The sequence below is a fragment of the Pagrus pagrus genome, assembly GCF_965226575.1.
Source record: "Pagrus pagrus genome assembly, chromosome: 2".
Lineage (NCBI taxonomy): Eukaryota > Metazoa > Chordata > Actinopteri > Spariformes > Sparidae > Pagrus > Pagrus pagrus.
The window spans coordinates 16,168,132-16,188,289 of NC_140186.1; the positions used below are offsets into that span (position 1 = coordinate 16,168,132).

At 42.5% G+C, this 20,158-nt stretch overlaps 2 protein-coding genes across 3 annotated transcripts; one reads left to right on the forward strand and one right to left on the reverse strand.

Moving 5' to 3' along the window:
• Positions 1-153: 153 nt before the first annotated feature.
• ugdh (UDP-glucose 6-dehydrogenase) lies at positions 154-5,784 on the forward strand. Of its 2 annotated transcripts, none has more exons than XM_084382315.1 (12): positions 154-430; positions 1,423-1,584; positions 2,017-2,118; positions 2,230-2,430; positions 2,506-2,703; positions 3,231-3,378; positions 3,478-3,572; positions 3,664-3,794; positions 4,049-4,188; positions 4,578-4,669; positions 4,779-4,889; positions 5,072-5,784. In XM_084382315.1, the coding sequence occupies exons 2-12, from the start codon at positions 1,423-1,425 to the stop codon at positions 5,180-5,182; spliced, it is 1,491 nt and encodes a 496-aa protein (XP_084238441.1). In that variant the 5' UTR covers positions 154-430; the 3' UTR covers positions 5,183-5,784. The 2 variants fall into 2 exon arrangements, with proteins under 2 accessions (XP_084238441.1, XP_084238442.1); XM_084382316.1 differs by lacking the exon at positions 154-430 and adding an exon at positions 478-561.
• On the reverse strand, positions 5,779-17,319 carry lias (lipoic acid synthetase). Its single transcript, XM_084382341.1, has 12 exons — positions 17,160-17,319; positions 11,217-11,407; positions 10,759-10,934; positions 9,235-9,328; positions 8,993-9,073; positions 8,629-8,785; positions 8,277-8,334; positions 8,055-8,183; positions 7,462-7,607; positions 7,296-7,366; positions 7,081-7,192; positions 5,779-6,673 (listed from the first exon to the last, which is right to left on the reverse strand). Exons 1-12 carry the CDS (start codon positions 17,278-17,280, stop codon positions 6,612-6,614), a joined length of 1,398 nt encoding a protein of 465 aa, XP_084238467.1. The 5' UTR covers positions 17,281-17,319; the 3' UTR covers positions 5,779-6,611.
• Between the last annotated feature and the right edge of the window lie 2,839 nt (positions 17,320-20,158).

Genomic DNA, 20,158 nt, shown 5'->3' on the forward strand with positions numbered 1-20,158 from the left:
CTGTGAGCACTTATCCATGACCTGGAAATGAGACTCATCAATCAACTTTCTTTCTCCAGAATCACTTAAAGTCACACAGTGTTGCTTTAATGAAGGCAGCACAGGAATAATCTGCCGCTCTTAATCTGAAAATTCCACGCCGGAAGTGTCTCTCGCTCCTCGGTGTCATGAAGGAGGTTTTGGTACCGACGCCTCTCCAGAAGCGCTTCAGTGTAGGTAAAGGTGGAGCTGGAAAAGTCGCTGGAGAAGCCCTGATGGTCCGAGCTTGTTCGCCGAGCACTGGTTCAAGTTTTAGTTTGAGACATTTATAATTTATCAAAACAAGACGGTCCTCCCGGAACCGACGGCTGCCTCCGACAGGACGCGTTAAAGAGAGGGGCGAACATAATCTGCGCATTCCTGAAGTTCGGTGACTGTCGAGTTGGCAGAGGTAATGTAACGTTAGCTTAACGGTTGCTAGCCAGCTAGCTGCTTCAACATAGACGTCCATTCATTTGTTCCTGGTGTCCGGTTCGCTCACCGCCGGGTCTAACGGAGAAGAGGCAAACCAGCGTGATAACGGTTCTGTTAATGAGTAGTTTTACCTTACGAGCTGACATTTGACTTGTAGTGCAGCTAACGTTAATTAGCTGAAAGGCTTGTGGGGTGGGAGGGTAGTTGTTCATCTGTGCCAGACGTGGCTGAGGTGTAATGAAAAGGCTCTTTATTTTCTGCCAGGCTGGTACTGTAGCACTGATGAATCACTACATGTGAAGACTGAGCAGGATGAATGAAATGATTCAGGAAGAAGAAACCAAACTTAACTTTTTACCGACAGAGCTTTGTAGAGTATATTTTAAAAGTTGAAGTACGTGTTAGCATAATGAAACATGGACAGATGAATGGAAATGCTGTGTGAAGTGTAGCATAGGCTGCAATTACTGATTATTTCCATTAATAACTAGTCTGTCAGTTGTTTTCACAGTAAAAACCCAAAGCTTTTAAGTTAACTGACTCAGAGATGCATCTCTTGATCTATACATTGATTAATTGACCATTCAGTCAGCAGGAATATTCAAACTGGGAACCTTCTTAATATATCATAAGAAGCCTGACTAACTTTCTGATGGAGTAAATCTACACATGGAAGTTATAAGGTCAAAGTTTAGACACTTTAGTTTTGACCTATAAACTGGTCAGGCTGTTGTATCAGTCATTATCATTGCAGATTAAATAGTAGTGGTGTATTTGTCAGCTGATAAGTATCAAGAACGGTTAATGCAGAAGTGGTCTTACACAATGTGTCCACCATAAAGCACTGACAAACTGATTGTAACTCTATACATGTCCCACTCAGTATGTATCTTGGTCACACTTCTTCATCCAGTTTATTTATTCTGTCATGCATTTTTTCTGTGCTCTTTCCCCTCTACACGTTCGCAGATGTTTCAGATAAAGAGAATCTGTTGCATTGGTGCTGGGTATGTAGGAGGCCCGACGTGTAGCGTGATCGCTCACATGTGTCCCGAGATCACGGTGACTGTCGTGGATGTCAATGAGTCCCGCATCAAGGCCTGGAACTCGGACACGCTGCCCATTTATGAGGTATCACGTCTGTGTAATTATTCAAAGAAATCATTTGATTATATGTTGATAAGATATGCTGTGTGTTTTTTCCCCTACATACTTATCTCACTGTGGAGTCAGATATCATGAAGGAGTGGTTGGCTTCATTAGTTGAACTAAATAACAGTGCTGAAACAGTAGATGTAGCTAAGCAACCGTCCTCCCTGTCATTGTTTTTGTGCAATATTACTCCACCGTGGGCTGAATGAAACATAAATTAGTTCCAGACTTGCAGCTTCTCTGCGTCAACCACAACCACAAGGTATTACATCATCATGACTAGAGTAAAGGGCAGTTACTGACCAGTCATTGCGAAGTCGTATAACATTCGTAACTGTTTGGGCTACGTTTGTCCTACACATTCACTGACACACCCTCCCTGTCTCGTTTTCCCACTTCCTCTCCCTCCAGCCGGGTCTGAAAGAGGTGGTTGAATCATGCCGAGGCAGAAATTTGTTCTTCTCCACAGACATCGACTCAGCCATCAGGGACGCAGACCTCGTCTTTATCTCTGTGAGTTCATCAGTTAACCCCACACACGCATACTGACACACACTTTCTGCTGTTGAAATACATTTACGGCCCAAACATGAATTCATTATGAGGGTTGTACTTCCTCCGCAGGTGAACACCCCAACCAAGACCTATGGAATGGGGAAAGGTCGCGCGGCTGACCTCAAGTTCATCGAGGCGTGCGCTCGACGGATTGTCGAGGTGTCTGACGGCTACAAGATTGTCACAGAGAAGAGCACAGTCCCAGTTCGAGCTGCTGAGAGCATTAGACGGATATTCGATGCCAACACCAAGCCCAGCCTCAACCTGCAGGTGTGTATCATTGCAGAAGTATGATAAATGAGATATGTTGTTCTGCAAGTTTCTAAATCTGTACCGCTTCTGTAGGTGCTGTCAAACCCAGAGTTCCTTGCGGAGGGAACAGCCGTGCGAGACCTGAAGGAGCCAGACCGTGTCTTGATCGGTGGAGACGAAACAGCTGAAGGGCAAAGAGCGATCAGGGCGCTTTGTGCCGTCTATGAGCACTGGGTTCCCAAAGCACGGATCATCACCACCAACACGTGGTCTTCGGAGCTGTCCAAACTGGTGAGTGCAGAGCTGCGACTAATGATTGTTTTCATTGTTTGATTTTCAATTAATTAGCTGAATTAAAGGGGCTCTATGTAACAAATTTATTGCAATTTACACATGTTAATCACTTTTTTATTGACCATATGTGAGCGAACTGTAAGATGATGTGAGACCTTCACCGTCTCTTTCTCGGTTATCTAAACAAGCCTGTAGACGATTTGTTTAAGTTGTTTAATGCTGCTGAATGACTTTATACACTTTCTCGAGTGCCTTGTTTCTGTGCCTCTCTCCGCTAACAGAGAGCAACAGTAGCTAACGTTAGTTTAGAAATGTAGTCCGCTAACATAAACTAATGACCGGCTTCCAGTACAACACAGAAGTCCCACAGCGCCCCTTTAAGAAAGTATTGAAAAGATTGCATATTAATGGGTCACTTGCCTTATTGTTTTCTTTGTGTTTCTTTGAGTGGCCTTTACTATTTTTGTTGAAGTCATAAGCACAATCTAAAATCCTAACTATGGTGTGTCTGTGTGTTTGTGTAGGCAGCCAATGCTTTCCTGGCACAGCGAATCAGCAGCATCAACAGTATCAGTGCTCTGTGCGAAGCCACAGGAGCCGATGTGGAGGAGGTAGCCAAGGCAATTGGTATGGACCAGAGAATAGGGAGCAAGTTCCTCAAGGCCAGCGTAGGTAAGAAACACATCCAGAGGATGTTTGAAGCGAGCCTGTGTACATTTTTAACCGGTTAAACACAGATTAAGTCGTCTTCTTCTCTGACTCCCTGTTCAGGTTTTGGTGGAAGCTGTTTCCAGAAGGACGTGCTTAATTTGGTGTATCTCTGCGAGGCCCTCAACCTGCCTGAAGTAGCCTCCTACTGGCAGCAGGTGAGTCACCTCACAGCACCTTTTTCTCCCTCTGAATGTCTCTGCTCGCTGTATTCACCTCATTGTTGCTCTCTGTTTGTAATTTCCTCAGGTCATCGACATGAACGAGTACCAAAGGCGGCGGTTTGCCTGCAGGATAATCGACTGCCTCTTCAACACTGTCACCGGTAAAAAGATCGCTCTGCTGGGCTTCTCTTTCAAAAAAGACACAGGTGACACAAGGTTGGTCTCATTTCATGTTGTACGTTTTTCTCACACCCTTGTAGAAACATGTCACCTCCCAGCTCTTTCTTTCCAACAGCTTTATGTGAATCAGTAACCTGGCATTGATTGTGGGACAAGCCTCAAGAGCTTCCACAGTGTTTAATCTTTGTGCATATAAAACCTGCAGCGTCACCGTGATCACAACATCCTGGGGTGAACTATGACCCTGATCAGAGTTGACATTAGAGTGTGTGTTTGTGTTGCAACTCCAGGGAGTCATCCAGTATCTACATCTCTAAATATCTGATGGACGAGGGCGCCAAGCTGTTCATCTATGATCCCAAAGTTCTCAAGGAGCAAATCATCCATGACCTTTCCCAGCCCAACATCTCAGAGGACAACCCACAACGAGGTGTGTGTGTTTATAACAAGGTTTTAATGAAGCTCTGGACGGCTTGCAAAGTATTATACGTATTTTGGGGGATGACATGCAAAGGGTCCAGTGTGTAGGAATTAGGGGAAATTAGGAGGATCGATTGGCAGAAAAGGAATATACTATATATCAGTTTATTTTCATTAGTGTAGAAGTTTTGCTCGTCACTCAGCGATTCATTGGTGCCACACTTAATGAGAACATTCTGGAACAAATTGAAATTAGTATAACCCAAGTATTTCCCAGTTTTTTCTAATGGTTTTTAACTGTCTTTGATCAGATCAGACACTCAACCTAATGTTTGTTTTCAATGCTTAGCTGTAGTGATCACTTCTAACTCTTCACTAACATACTTTTCTTTCTCTTAGTGTCAGAGCTGGTGACTGTGACCTCAGACCCTTATGAGGCCTGTCAGAGTGCACATGCACTGGTCATCTGCACTGAGTGGGACATGTTTAAGGTCTGGATCACACTTTTTTCTCCAATCTTTCTAAACATCTTCATCTGTTGTTTTTGTTTTTTTTAAAAAAAACCTTTAAGTGATCATACCCCTCTTAATTCGACCACAGGAACTGGACTATGAGAAGATTTACAAGAAGATGCTGAAGCCGGCCTTTATATTTGATGGCCGCAGAGTGCTGGACCACCTCCACGCTCACCTGCAGAACATCGGCTTCCAGGTGAGCAGACAGGAAACAGACCACACCAGCGCTGTACCCAATGTCACTATGAATTGTGGAAATTTTTGTTTATAGTTTTTCAATGAATGTAAAATAAAAATGTTAGGTTTGGGATTGAGGCAGATATTTTGGGAACAACTGCAGATCAGATTCTATTATTTTGCTGCTTTTTCCGTCCACAGATCGAGACCATCGGTAAGAAAGTGGCCGCGACACGGATCCCCTACACCCCGGCAGCTGTGTGTCCTCGCATCACTGCCACAGAACCTCCCCCGAAGAAAGCCAAAGTCTAAAACTCTCTTCACTCCCACACACACATGAAACACATTCCTCTCTCTGCCTTTTTTTCTTTTTTTTTTATTGCTGGTGAAACATTTCATTCAGGTCCAACCCCCTCTGGTACTGTGCACGCCTCATCATCAACTAATTGCTCCCCTGCAGTATGAATGAATGAGGAAGACGTTGAGTGAATGTGACCCATGAATGTGTTTGACTCCCTGGATGAAGTTTAGTGATAAACCATCCAGACACAGAAACAGGTACTTTTATACATTTCAATGTCAGGAAGCATTTATCAACCAAACATTTCAGATAGTTATACCAGTCTGTCGACAGTTTAAACACTATGAGTGTGAGTCTGCTTTCTTATAGTATTTACTATATAATCCAGTATCGTTATGAAAGCGCAAAATTTTATACCATTTTTTAAGATATTTTTATAAATCATCTTACTGTATGTTAATCAGTATTTGTCCTCTGCATCAGTGATTGTTTACTAAAAACGCCCATGCAATAAAATGTGATGAGTGTCCTTTAAACTGTGCCTGTTGATTTATCCAAATCAATGTAGAAAAATAATAAAAGTGACACAAAAATAAAAACCAGAAGATGTGGACTGATCAGTTTTAATTCTTTAAATATAAATGTACATTTTTAAAGACTCATTTTATCTAAACAACCAGTGTGTAAGACAAACTAACAGGTGTGAAATATTTTTATTACGTTAGAAAAAGTATAGTTTGAGCCCAAATTGGCGCAGAGATATTAAAAACACCTCTTTTGATAGTTGAAAAGCCAGTTTGGGCTCAAATCCCACTTTTTCTAATGTAATAAAAGTTTAAAATGGTGTTACAAGTCTTCAACAACCATAATTTGTTTTTGAATCATACATAATTTCACCTTGAAGCTGCTGCAAGAATCCTCAGACCAAGAAAAAAAACTTGGCTCTTGCTCCACTGAATAATCAGTCCTGAAGCAGCAGACATCAAAGAGCTCATAAACTGAGTGTCTGGTTAAAGGTCAGTAGCTCTTTACCTGAAGTCCAGGGCCCCTGAGGGGAGGGAGGTCATGTGATTTAGGATCTCCCTCCCCCCTGAGGTTAACAGATTGCACTTTACACCCACTGCCAACAGCAGGCTGCATTTTCTGCTGGCAGAAGAACGCAGACAGGTTATCTGCATATCTGCAGGCCTCTACCTGCTGCCTGCTCTCTTTGATCCCCTCTCCTCAAAATGTAGAGCTCTGGGCTGTCACAGAGGACGACGGTAGAGGACAAGTGCAAGGGAATGGTCTCTACTGACATCAGTCTTTTTTGAATTGCTCAACTGCTGTTTCTGCTCGTATATGTTAAATGTGTTTCATGTGCTACGGCTACAGGATTAAAGCTGTGACTGTAGATGTGCGTGGTTATAAGAAGGGCAGAAGCTGCTGGTTTGGTGCCGTTCACTCAGCCACAGTGACTTCTGCTTTTCTCTTCTCCAGTAGATTCTTCAGGAAGAACTCACCTGTAAAGAGAAAAGACATAGATTGGAAAAAAAAATATTCTCTCTCAACCATATGAGCTTAATGAAAAAGTTTATCAGGCCGTCTATTAACATTTTATTTTGCTTTATAATGTATATTAATGAATGGTGAGTGTTTTGGTCGCACGAGCCCAAAAAATCTGTCCGGTTCGACTAAACATTCACTGGTTGCCCTGGTGTGCCCGATTATAGTCAGGTCAGGTTAAGTACTTTTTAACAACTAGAAACTGGGTGTGTAGACAGTTGCAGCATTTGGACAAATATCAGCCTACAAACATTATAAACAACTGTGAGTCACTTCTTATGATCTCAGCTCACCATCTAAAAACATACTGTAATTGTAGAGTAAAGTCGTGATGAAAAAAAGTAAGCTGAAGTGTGTTTCTCACCTGCTTTGTAAGAGGATCGCACCAGTGGCCCACTGGCTGTGTAAACGAAGCCCATATCATTCCCAACTTTCTCCCAGTGGGCAAACTTCTCTGGAGTGACGTATTCCTGCACCTAAACCCAAACACACATTATCACAGTGTGCATTAAGTTATCAAATCTGCAGCACTGTTGCTTTAATTAATGTGGAAACACTATCAGGTGCCCTGGTTCTTACCTTCAGGTGGCGTTTGGTGGGTTGCATGTACTGACCCAGTGTTAGACAGTCCACGTTGGACTCTCGCAGCTCTGCAACATCACCACAACAGCGTGGTCAGGAAATTGCTGTACTTCATCAAACATTTCTGGAAGTATGTCAGTGTGTGACAGGCGAGTGTACGCACCAGTCAGGGTGTCTTGTATCTGCTGGTCAGTCTCTCCCAGTCCGAGCATGATGGACGTCTTGGTGAGCACGGAGGGGTTGACCTTTTTAGCGTGCCTCAGGACGCTTAGAGACTGGTCAATGTTAGCTCTAGGGTCACGGACGTGTCTGGAAACAGATGGGACAGATGGACAACAGATAATTTAAAAAAAGGTGAATTATATACCTCTATACTGAAATATATCCAGGTTATCTCATGAACAAGTAACACTTCTACAGTGTGCCCTCCCTGTATATCCACTGGTCAGTGTGTGTATTACAGCCCTCCTGCCTACAACTGACTGCCCTCTTGTGGCAGAGCTGTGAGCAGCAACTCAAGTTTATTCAAGTATAGCAATTATTTTGAAAAATACAAACTAGATTTTATACCAGCTAGCTCGATGATAGATCATTCAAAATGGGCAAAATCAGACTGGAAAGCTGATTAAATTAAAGCATTCGGGATTTTCTTAATGTTGAAACAGAGATCAGATGCTCAGCTTCTCACTTTGAGCATTCATCATATTATCGAAACACCATTAATTACAGCCAACATATAAAGAATCCTATCATTACCTTTGCAGCTCTCGCACTGTCTCCACATTGTGGGCGTACACATCTAACCCCGACAGGGCGATCTTCTCTACCGCTGCCAGATCACCACGAAAATCAGGGGTCAGACATTCAACCAGGATCCGAGGCTCCCTTTGATGAGGACGACAGATGTGCAGATTTATTAATTCTGCACCAATATTAAGATACAAACATCTGATAAATCCAAAAGGGATGGTAGATTACTTTTCCTTCAGGGTGGAGACTGTTTTAGCAAAGTGCTCTGCCCCTCCATCAGCAATATCTGCAGGACAGAAGGGAAAGTGGCGTTAGGAAATAACTCTTATTTTAGAGGTGGGGACATTTATATTTTTTGTAAACTGTTTAATGTATTTTGAGGAAATGCGTTCTATAAAAAACGACTTTGTCATATATCATTGTAAGTTTATTAATACCTTGTAATACCCAAGTAAAATACAGAATACAGAAAATTTTTACCTCAGTTTATCTCCTGTTTAAAAACAAGTTTCCTCATTTCCAAGTAAAAATTTAAATTTCAGAAGAATGAGGTAGATACACCGAGTAATGAAGCCATTACCGTCTCTGTCGACTGAGGTGAGAACCACGTAGTCCAGCCCCCAGGCAGCGATGGCCTTGGCTGTGTTGTAGGGCTCGTCTGGGTCGAGAGGTGGAGGCCGACGAGCCGTCTTAACAGAGCAGAACCTGCACCCACGGGTACACGTGTCCCCCATCAGCTACACACAGAGAGAGGACAAACCCTTAGCCGTATTCATGTCGTACCATAAGACGTTCTCGTACACAGGCAACAGGTGTAGTCATACTAAATGCACGTATTAAAACAGCACAAAAATATGACCGAGTTTGACTTTTTTGGAAAATATTGTGGGTTTTTTTAATCAAACATTTGCACCACAAAGTCCCAGTGTGCCCTGAAGACTTACCATGATGGTAGCTGTGGCTGTAGCATACTCTCCTCCTCCCCAGCACTCCCCAATGTTGGGACACCTGGCCTCCTCACACACCTGAGAACAGACAGACTCACAGTCGTAAATGTACAAGAACTGACACAAGATCACAGGACTTTTCTTCAGTGAGTCATCAGACATTTTATATACAGATATGTTTCTCTACTCACATATGCAGGTAATTCATTTAACTTGTGTCACCTGTCTGTACAACTCACCGTGTGCAGGTTGAGGTCTCTCAGTGTGCTCTTCAGCCTGTTGTAGTTTTTTCCGATGGGGATCTCCGTCTTCAGCCAGGGAGGAAGTCGCAGCCTGTCACAAAAACAGCAGCAGAGCCAGTCATTAAATGAGAGTGGTCTCGTCTCCATGTTAAAAACCTTCCATCGCAGTTTATACACTGCACATTGTTATTCACTAATTTATGAGAAGATTTAAATAAGAAACCATCTATAGCTAAAATAATCAGATGGGAATGCCACCTAAAAAATGCCACAGAGCCCTCCTGCTGAATAATCTGCAACACTGCACAAAATAGACTAATACAACCGGAGATATTGCAGGGTGTGCCATCTTAGCATAAACAAATTGGCTGGGTGAATCATCATCCCCCAACCCATCCCAGTTTTGTGGTTAGGAAACTCAAACAGATCTGGTTTGTCGCTGCTCTACACACACAATAGACCCCTGTTCAGTGAATAGAGGACATGATGCTACAGGAAGCTCAATGGAGATCTCGTGAGTGACAACAGAAGTTAATATCATTCGGATTCGCATGACCCCCCACACCACCATTTAAATTAGCTGCTAAGTCAGCAGTCAGTGACCATCTCATGAAAACAATATCAATCTCATAGAACCAAAGCTAGACATCACTTTCCCCACAGATGTCACTGATCCTCTGTGAAGTGTAACAACAAATACATGATTTACATCACTTTGCATCACCCTGATGCATCCCACGTCCACTGATTTGACTTTATTCATAATTCCACAATCTGATTTGTTTATATTTATTCATACAAAAGTGTTTTACTTTACTGTAACTATAAACCTGCCATAAAAAAGAGCATAAAAACAATTTGTAGTGTACATATGCACACACAATGTACATACACACATAAATCAATATGTAGTATAAGTATACATCCTTCACTGTTGTTTCTTCAGCCTTATATACAACTTGCTCCTCGCACTGTTTGTGTTTACTTATACTAATCTCTTAAACTGACATGCTTTTGTAGTCAAACCAATGACAATACAACTACTTTCTAGTACTTGTACTGTACCTATACTTAGCTTAAAAAAAGATTTAGATTCAAGTGCATCAATTAAGTCTATGCAACAGTAGGTACTTTGTGAAAAAGCAAGGTGTCCAAAAGTGTTCAAGCAGGGGTGGGCCAGCTGGTCTGAGATAACATGCACACTTGTTACACTTAAAATAAAAGAAAACATTAACCAATTGGGGAAATGAGCAGAAGAGCCATTATGCAGAGCAAGTATCAGAGTAAGATGATGATCTGGATAGCATGCACCCTTTACATTTTTGTTAAAAGTATGGTAGCAGGGACACATAGACTTTACAGTGATTCTGCTTAACTCTCTCAGGTAGATAAGACTGTGTCTGATCTGCTCTTTGAACCCTTTTGATAAAACTATTAGCTCACAGATAAACCAGCAGTCATTCTCGAGGTGCCCACGTTTCACTCCTGTTCACCACAGCTGCAGCATGTCTCCTGTCTCACCTCTCTCCCTTCTCTCTCTTCAGGCTGCCTCTGTACTCTGCCCACTTGCTTTTCTCCGACAGGTCCCCTGAGATGAAGTCCTGTAGATCAGGCCCGTCCTCGGTCAGAAGCTCCTTCTTTCTGTCGGCCCCGTCTGGGGAGGATTTCGCCACAGTGGTCAGACTGCTGGTGTAACTCTGTCAAAGAAGGACTGGTGGTCAGTTCAAGTGTCGCTGCTTCACACAGTGTCTTTGTACAGTCACACACTTCCACGATGTTGACGAGTTTGTGCACAATACCACTTATTTGTGAGTTACAAACAGCCAAACTGTCCCTAAAGCTGAGTTTTAAAACATACGTAACGTTACTTCAAGGCCTTTGACCAGGCTCACTACCGACGGTAGCCAGGAGATTAACGTTACCTATACCTTCAGTGACGGTTAGTGGGATAATGTCCGAGCAGTGAAGTAAATACTCACATGTGGGATGCATCTGGGACTCAGCCATAGATGATTTGTGGAGAAACGGCCAGCTACACAGCAACTTTGCTTGAACAGCGCCATGACTTTAGCTAGCAGGCGACTGTCATTGACAACAACGGTCGACGAGCGGCTGCTTGGGTCTGGTGATGCATTCACGCGATCTCGGCAGAATGGGAAGATAGACAATCCTGTTTTTAAATCAGGGAACAGTTTAAACAAAAGCTAGAAGACAGATAACAACAATAAAAATACTCATCTAGCAACAGAAACAAATGGCAAATGAGTCGTTAACATAAAAAACGATTATGTTGAGGTGATGTGAACTCATTTACTAGCTTATTCTAGGGCATAACCACGCAGTCTTTGTGGGTGTTGTCTCTCCCCCAATAATGACAAAATGCCAACCTGTTCCCTATTAAAATATTTTAAATATGCCCCCCTTTAATGAAGCCTGTCCAGGGATTTGCCTCTTCTTATATCCTAATATTTTTCAGTTTACCCTCGTTTGTTGAGGAAAACACAGCTTGGGTTGTTGTTGTTGTTATTGAAGAGGCACTGTGTACTTTTGGAGAAGTACTTTTCCATAACTGAATAAACAAGCTGTTCTCAGAACAAAATTAGGTCCCCAGAACACTGTTTGAAGCTAGAAAGGTGGCAGGGTCTGCCACATATAAACAAAGTAAAACAGTATGAAATTGTGTTGTCCTTTAAGGTTGTTTGTTCAGATTATTCAGTCATGAAATTGAAAGAAAAAAGAAAGTTTGTTTATTTAGTTTGATGGGCATTAAAAGCCTGGTCACAGTTCACATATTATCACTCAACAATGGAAATAGCAAGGACACGTGGCAGGTGCTGGCAGTGCTGTCAGGAGACAAAGTGGAGAGGCCATCTTGGCCGGCAGTGTGGCTTATATAGCCCAGCTGCTTACGCAGTAGCCAATCAGGGGCGGGACCATCAACTCCACCCAAACACACACACACACACACACACACACAGGGGAAGAGAGCAGCACACACACCATGCACATACGCACAGGGAGAGAGAACACACTATGCACACACACAGCACAACATCCTTCCATAACACTTCCTCTTTGTTTATTTAGTCTGATGGGCATTAAAAGCCTGGTCAATGAAGATATTTCTCTTCTGATTAAACATAGTGAACCTTTAACATTCCCTCAAGAAACTCTAAATCAGATCTCTTTAACTTTTAATCCACCTCACGTCGTTCTGTGCTGTGACAGCAGTCTGATGCCTGTGCAAAATTCTAAACGTAATTGTACCTCAATATTGAAATAGTAAGTATTAGTAAAGCAGTAATAGTGATATAATTTTACATTTTTAGGGTTGCCAACACGCTCTCAACTCTCTCAAATCAATCTCTTAAATCTCATGCCAAACAATAGGGAGGATCAAAGCCTCTACTTCATAAAAAAAAAAAAAAGTGCACTCATTTCAGCACAGTGTAAGAGTCACACACACACACACACACACACACACAGAGGAAGAGAGCAGCACACACACCATGCACATACGCACAGGGAGAGAGAATACACTATGCACACACACAGCACAACATCACAGCACAACATCCCTCCATAACACTTCCTCTTTGTTGTTTAGTTTGATGGGCATTAAAAGCCTGGACAATGAAGATATATTACTTATATAGCCCAGCTGCTCACGCAGTAGCCAATCAGGGCGGGGCCATCAACTCCACCTCCACCTCCACCTACGCACAGGGAGAGAGAGCTAAACATCCCTCCATAACACTTCCTCTTCTGTTTACTACACCTGACACCGTAGAGTTAGGTGTGGTTCACACGGACCGGGCTCCTGGACCCGTGGAGAGACAGGTAATATGCTATTTTAATTTCATATATGATTCCAAAGAAATGTCTGTTTTTTTAATAGATGGATACAGGCTATGATGCTTTTACGTTTACATTGCCCAGGAAGAGAGAGAGGGAGAGAGAGCAAGACAGACACCTGTTCGACAGGTGAGGTTGAGACAGAGATGCACCTTCTACTACGATGTAAAGCAGTCAACGAAACCAGGAACAATTATTTTGATAAATTCAATTTGGTAATCTCAGAGTTCAAAGAGCTGAACGACATATCAAAACTAGAAAAGGCAAGTCCTGAAGAACTTGCAGTTGTGAATGCTCCCTGTTGAGAAGCTGACGCCAAATGCGCAATGCTGGCTGTGAAAACTTTGAATAATGTCCAGAATAAATGAAATATGTTAAATATTTTAAGGTTTTTGAAGAGCTGACGCCAAATGCGGATTGCTGGCATTGAAAACTTTGAATAATGTCCAGAATATCTAAGAACTGTGAAATAATTTAGGGTTTATTGAAAAGCTAATGCCAAACTGAATTGGTGGCTTGAATTTATTTGAAGTCTCGTCTGAAGACAATGAAGCTTCCTAATAGTTGGGTGAGAATGAAGGATTAAAAATAGAATATAAGCTGTGAGCCAAACAGGAGTATGAAGAGATGTCACAGTGCGAATGAATCAAATACTCTGAATGGGACTGAAAAGTGAAATAAATGTCAATGTGTCAGTGATTGGGAACATTTAAATATTTAGATGGAGATTCTGGCTTGAATGAATGAAAAGATAATAGTTAAATATAGTTACAATGTTGGGAAATATACTCTGTAATACACTGGGTGTATTAAACTGACTCATTGATAAATCTGTCTCTCTGTGTTGGCCCAGTTGATCTCGGTTGCCACAGTGATGGTAACCAGGGTGGTTGCGGTAACGGACTGTGAGAGTTGATTTAATAGTGATTTTAGCTGAGGTTCACCTCACATTAACATGCTTCTCCCTCCAAAACAGTAACTGCTGTCACTCAAATAATGATATGGTCGAAACTATGAGAGTCTTGTCAACATTTTGTGAAATTTTTGTGTGTGTGTGGTCAAAAATGTGTCTTGTGGAGCAGTTCAGAAAACTGGATGTGTTTGCCTGCCTCCAGATTTTTCCTATCAGTTTCATGGGACTTGATGCGGCAGTTGGTCGTTGTTGCTTTCAGTTAAACACCCACCGAGCCAAGAGTTTTTGTCCGACTGGCTCCAGAGAACCACTGTAGCGACCAAATTTACCAGAGAAGATTAAATTGGCCCTAAACTCATGTAGTCTGAGCCCGGCCTGAGTTCTTGCAAGATGCAATGCGCTTTGTCTCCGTTTGTTTATAGGCAACTTAGAAAAGTTGTATAATGCACCTTTAATAAAATCTGATTGTTTTCTAGACAAAATTTTCAGCTGCTGAACTATGATCTTAATGTACGAATATTCACTGCACTCAAGAGAACTCTTGATGTCTGGCACACAGAGACTGCGCGTTATCGCTGCAGCTAAGGCTCACCATTCCTCCGCCTTTGTTCACACTGAACCAAGCCGCTCCGGTTTAAAGCTGCTCCAGTGTGTCGATTCATACAGCATGCTGGCGCTGCGGATCCAAAAGAGGCGTGACAGAACACATCATGACGTTGATGTCTGTGTGTTTTTTTCAACGTGTTTCCCCGGTGTCCACCTGTTAATCTAAACATGCATCGGCTGACTGTTTATAATCATATGGATGCTGTTATAATGTGTTGTGGTTGAGATCCTGGCCCACGATGCATCCTGGAAAGTGACAAAAATACGTTTTTCGTTTTATATTACATAATTACACAATTGCCACCAGTAAACAGGACGCTGTCTGGCTCTCTCACTCGCAGGGAGGGAGGCTGTTTTCTGGGGGAAAGTTAACTGAAGTCTTGGTCGGGTGGGCTGACCGTCGTGATGATTTTTTTCAAGACAGTAACTACAACAACACAATAGTGGAAGGAGACAAACACATGGTGAGTTAAAGTTTTTTGCCGGGGACAGACGCAGCCAGGCAGAAATGTGACGAAGAGTTGGTAGGACTGACAGGACGACAGACACTTTTCCATGTATAACTGCAGATTTTCTTTCCTCATATAAGTTGCCAAAGACACTACCAGTTACCACAGTACTGTTGTTTGGTCCTGTGACGTTGCTTTGCTTTGTGGGTCATTTCTCTTTTATTTGATGAGTGAAGGATCTGTTAAGTGATCAGACTATGAACACCATCAGATCGACACACCCCTTATCCACGCCTCCAGCTTTTCCATTCACACAGATGCCGGCTCGCCTCTACTGCAGCTCTGACCTCTGAAAGGGGACATCAGAGGCGCAGTGAAACTGTCCCCGCTCTCCGCATCTGTAACTTTCACACAGACTACGATCCGGAGAATCGGCGCATGATTCCTGCACTGACAGGGCAGTATGAATTGGGCTACTGAGAACCTGTCTTAGTCAGCACACATCTGGTTAAAACAGCACAGAAAAGGCTCTACTTCTGACAGAAACTTAGACTTAGACTAACTTCTGGAGCGAGATTCTGGTCAACTTTGACAGAGGAGCCATAGAAAGCATCCCGACATGAAACATGGTGTGGTTTGTGAACGGCCCAGCATCACTGGTACCCAATGACAGAGCGACAGTGACATCGGTGAAGTGAGATGTCTGCACAGAGCCCAAAGGATACCAAAAGACAACACCCAACCCAGCCACAGTCTGGTCACCCTGCTGCCATCTGGCAAAAGACACACAAGTATCCGCTGCTGTACAACCAGACTACAGAGCAGCTTCATTCCCCAGGCTGCGAGACTCCTGAAACTCATCATCAAGACTCCATTGTCTAAAAAATGAAGATGTAGCAGGACTCAAACTTTATGTTGTTTTTTAAACCCTTGACCCTTAAATGTACCTTTTACCTTAACTTTATCTCGGATTCGGAAATACAAGGCTGATGTGAACGGGTTTCCCCACTCGGCTGATCGAAGTTGCGCTATTTTCGATACGACTTGAACGCGGCAGAGCTAATATGACGAAATGTTACTAAAACCTCCCAGTTAAATAAAAAAGGTCACGCCAGGTGGATTTCGTTCCCGATTTTACAGATAATGGTTAGCTGATTTCGAAATCTCTGTTCGAGGTGAAAACCGACTTTTCTAACTGTACAAGTTAAATTTTGTGATCGTAGTGAAGTTCCTCGATTGTCTGGTCGCGACTGATGACGGCACGTACGTACTCTACATCTGCGTCGTGACGTCCTTCCTTCCTCCTTTCCTCTGCTACCGGCGAGGTGAGGATAGCCGAAAAATTTACTCCCTGGGTTTCATCTAATTCCATCTGTGTCAATTAAACACAAGTTGGGCTTAATTTTCCATCCTTATTTGTGGATAGTATTGTATTTCACTACACAAGCTGTATTTTGCCTATAATTCAGGTTTGTTAGGAAATATGTTGGTTGTTTGGCCGCTGATTTTGCTGTCAGTGCGGCTGGAGGCCGCGGCTCTGTTCGTGCTGAAGGCCGCAGCGGGCTAGTATGTATATATATATATAGTATATTAATGGTATGGATTCAGTTATTAGTCAAGCCCACCAACATGTTGCATTTTTTATCTATAAAGTAACAACACATGGGTGACTCGGACCTCACTGTCGCATGTAGCTCCCCATTAGCATTTGCGCTAATGCTAGTTGTGTTAATGCAGTGTGGCAGTTGCTCATGCTAGGCAATACATTTAAGTATTCAGCGATACAGTTGCTCTGTTGTCAGAGAAACATGTTTTAAACTGAAGATTAAACATTGTACTGTAGCTGTGTGATGTACAATGTTAGACCAGCCCAGAACAAGTCTGCATGTCTTGGCTAGCTATGATAAGTAAATGTTACATTATCACAGGATGCTTCAGCGCAATAATTCAAGCTTTGTTTCTGTCTCTTCAGAATGAAGACCATTCTCAGCAGTCAGACTGTCGACATCCCCGACAAAGGTAAGAAACTGGGGATAATTGCCGATAATCCTGAGATGCCTGTTTGTAATCGGTACCATCTGTGGAGTGTGGCTTCTTACCCTGGATGTGTTTCTGTCTCTTCTTCTTGCTGTGTGGGGGCTCAGTCGAGGTGAGGTTGAAGGGCCGGACAGTGATCGTCAAGGGCCCCCGTGGCAAACTCGTCAGGGAGTTCAACCACATCAACCTGGAACTCAGTCTTCTGGGCAAGAAACAGAAGAAGGTAAGACGCAAGGCTTGCAAAGCGAGACAAACTGATGCACAATGGACAGATCTGAGTTCCTGAGAGTTTCTCATGTAATGCGTACATCAGAAAAGACAATAACTTTGAAACTTTGAAAACATGACTTAATATTGTACAAGGAAGTTTTTTGTAATGAAAGTGTTAAATCTTCACAAGGAAGTTGGAAAACAATATGTTTCTAAACCCATGCCTGCTTCATGTGGGGGGTCTGTCATTGATTGCACTATATTCTGTAAAACAACCAGCTGTTTCAGCAGTGGTGATACAGTAGTGTAAAGGGGTTATATTGGAAGGATACATGCTTTGAGTTGGCACCTGTGTCATTCTTGAGCTGTTAAGACTTGATAACATTTACATTTAGCAGACGCTTTTGTCCAAAGGGACTTAGAGTAATTCATACATACATTCATACACCGATTGCAGTGGCTGCCATGCCAAGGTGCTGACCATCAGGAGCAGTTTGGGGTTAAGTACTTTGCCCAAGGACACTTCAACATGCAGATCAGGGGAATCAAACCAGCGACTTTCCAACAACAAGACGCTGGCTCAACCCCTGAGCCACAGCCGCCCCTTTAAGTGAATTTAAAACGTTCCAACTCAGTTGAATGTAGACCGTTTTGTTCAGGAAAAAAAAAGACATTCCTGGACGCCAAAAGTGATGAGTTGATCAGCTGTTCTTATTTTCTACTTGTTGAGGTGATGCAAAATTAATGGCCTCAACTAACACTTGCTGTAGATCATTGATATCATGTCAGCATTTCCTTTTTCCAATTAAATTAATCAAAAATTGGCAGTTGTTACACTCATGACAATATCACATGTATATCTGACTCCTTCAAATAGTTTGCGTTAAGTGTTTAACAGTCCAAAACTGAAAGATAATTTCATGAACAATGGTTTTTGAAAAAAGTGTTGTAAAATGAAACATCAGAGGTGCTTGAACAAGCTAATTCTTGGGGTTTTGCTTGACAAATGACTTGTTAACTGACTGATGCATTTAATCAGTTGCCTCAGGTTTTGTACAGTGTGATGAAAGTGATGTTAACCACTGTGCTGTCCTCCTCAGCTTCGTGTGGATAAATGGTGGGGTAACAGGAAGGAGCTGGCCACAGTCCGCACCATCTGCAGCCATGTCCAGAACATGATCAAGGGAGTCACTTTGGTAAGACCCCAGTTCAACTCACTGAAAATGGCTACCTTTAGTACTGTCCGACCGGTACAGTACGCTCTATGACCATTGTAGGATTAGTTTATTTTGTGGTCATGATTTGTTGTGTGGCTGTAAAGCCATACAGCAGGTTATTGTTGGGAGAACAATTCATTTAATGAATGGCTCATTGCCTCTTGTCTGACTGCAGGGTTTCCGCTACAAAATGCGCTCCGTGTACGCTCATTTCCCCATCAACGTGGTCATTCAGGAGAGTGGAACTATGGTGGAGATCAGGAACTTCCTGGGAGAGAAGTACATCCGCCGTGTCCGTATGAGGAGTGGTGAGTGTGAAGTTACATGCGGATGTTTTTGTTCAGCACCTGTCCAAACTTGAAATGGACTGGTTTTCTTCTATTTGTCAATCCACTTTCGGTTTAAATCCACTTGGCTTTGATTTCTTCATCAATAGAAATTACACATTCTCAGCATGAAGTGCTGTATATGTGAGCTAGACATCCTTACCTATTTAGTTAACAAATAAGAACAAGGAACACTTACCTGATGCACGCAGACATGACTCAACTGAGAATAGGGTTGCTAGAGAGTGCCGTGTGCACAGCTAAGGACCCATTGAGGGCTCGGCTGCAGTGTAGGCTGCCCTGTCTATGCCTGACTCGGGGAGTGGGAATAAAAAAATTTTTTCTCTGTCTTCCAGGTGTGAACTGTACAGTCTCAGCTGCCCAGAAGGACGAGCTGGTGCTGGAGGGTAACGACATTGAGCTGGTGTCAAACTCAGGTATGCTGTGCACCTTTTTTCTCTACAGTTGTTCTTCATGACTGTCATTTTTCTCCACATTAGAGAGGAAGCATTCATAACACACCACAACTTGGAGTAAAATACTTTTTCGTTCTATCAAACAAAAGGTAAACAGAAAGCAGGAAAGCTGTTGGTGACATGTGATTGGCAGAGGGCTGGTACCTCCCTGTAGACATTTCTGCAGCACTTTGATGTCCAAATGTTGTGATTGACCCACACTGTGATTAGTTTTTTTTAATACATATGGTAACATTAAGTAAATTCCAGTACCATTAGTATTTTTCATATTACAGTGATTAGAGATAAATGGCGTCAGTGGTTCCCAAACTTTTTAGGCTTGTTACAGTTTATATTTAAGCAAAATCCACCTGTAGCCTTCCTGTCAAAGGTTACGTAATGCTGAGCTGTGAGCACTTCTTGTAACAAGTGATGTAGTGAACCCTGACCAGGCGATGGTGAAGCGTACTGATGATCAGCCATAGTTGAACACAAATTCACTCTACTTTCTGTTTATTAAATAATTCTCAACAAAATTATTTTTATCTCACAGCACCTCAGGTATACCTCGCAACCCACTGACTCTGATTATCTATGTCAAGAATGATGTCCCATACCTTTATTCTCCAATGTAATGTACAACAATACCTCAGTTTTAGGTTTTACTGATATATCTGTAGGTTTTGATGTGAACCCAACTCCTGTTTCCACTGGTACAGTGTTTGTAAATAGGACGTGACATCTTTCTTAGTTTTTGGCTCTGTACTTAAGCACATTGGATGAAGAATTAAATAATTAGACTGCTTCCTTTCAGCTTAAGTGTAGGAGTTGAGTGCACAACATCGCAAAAATC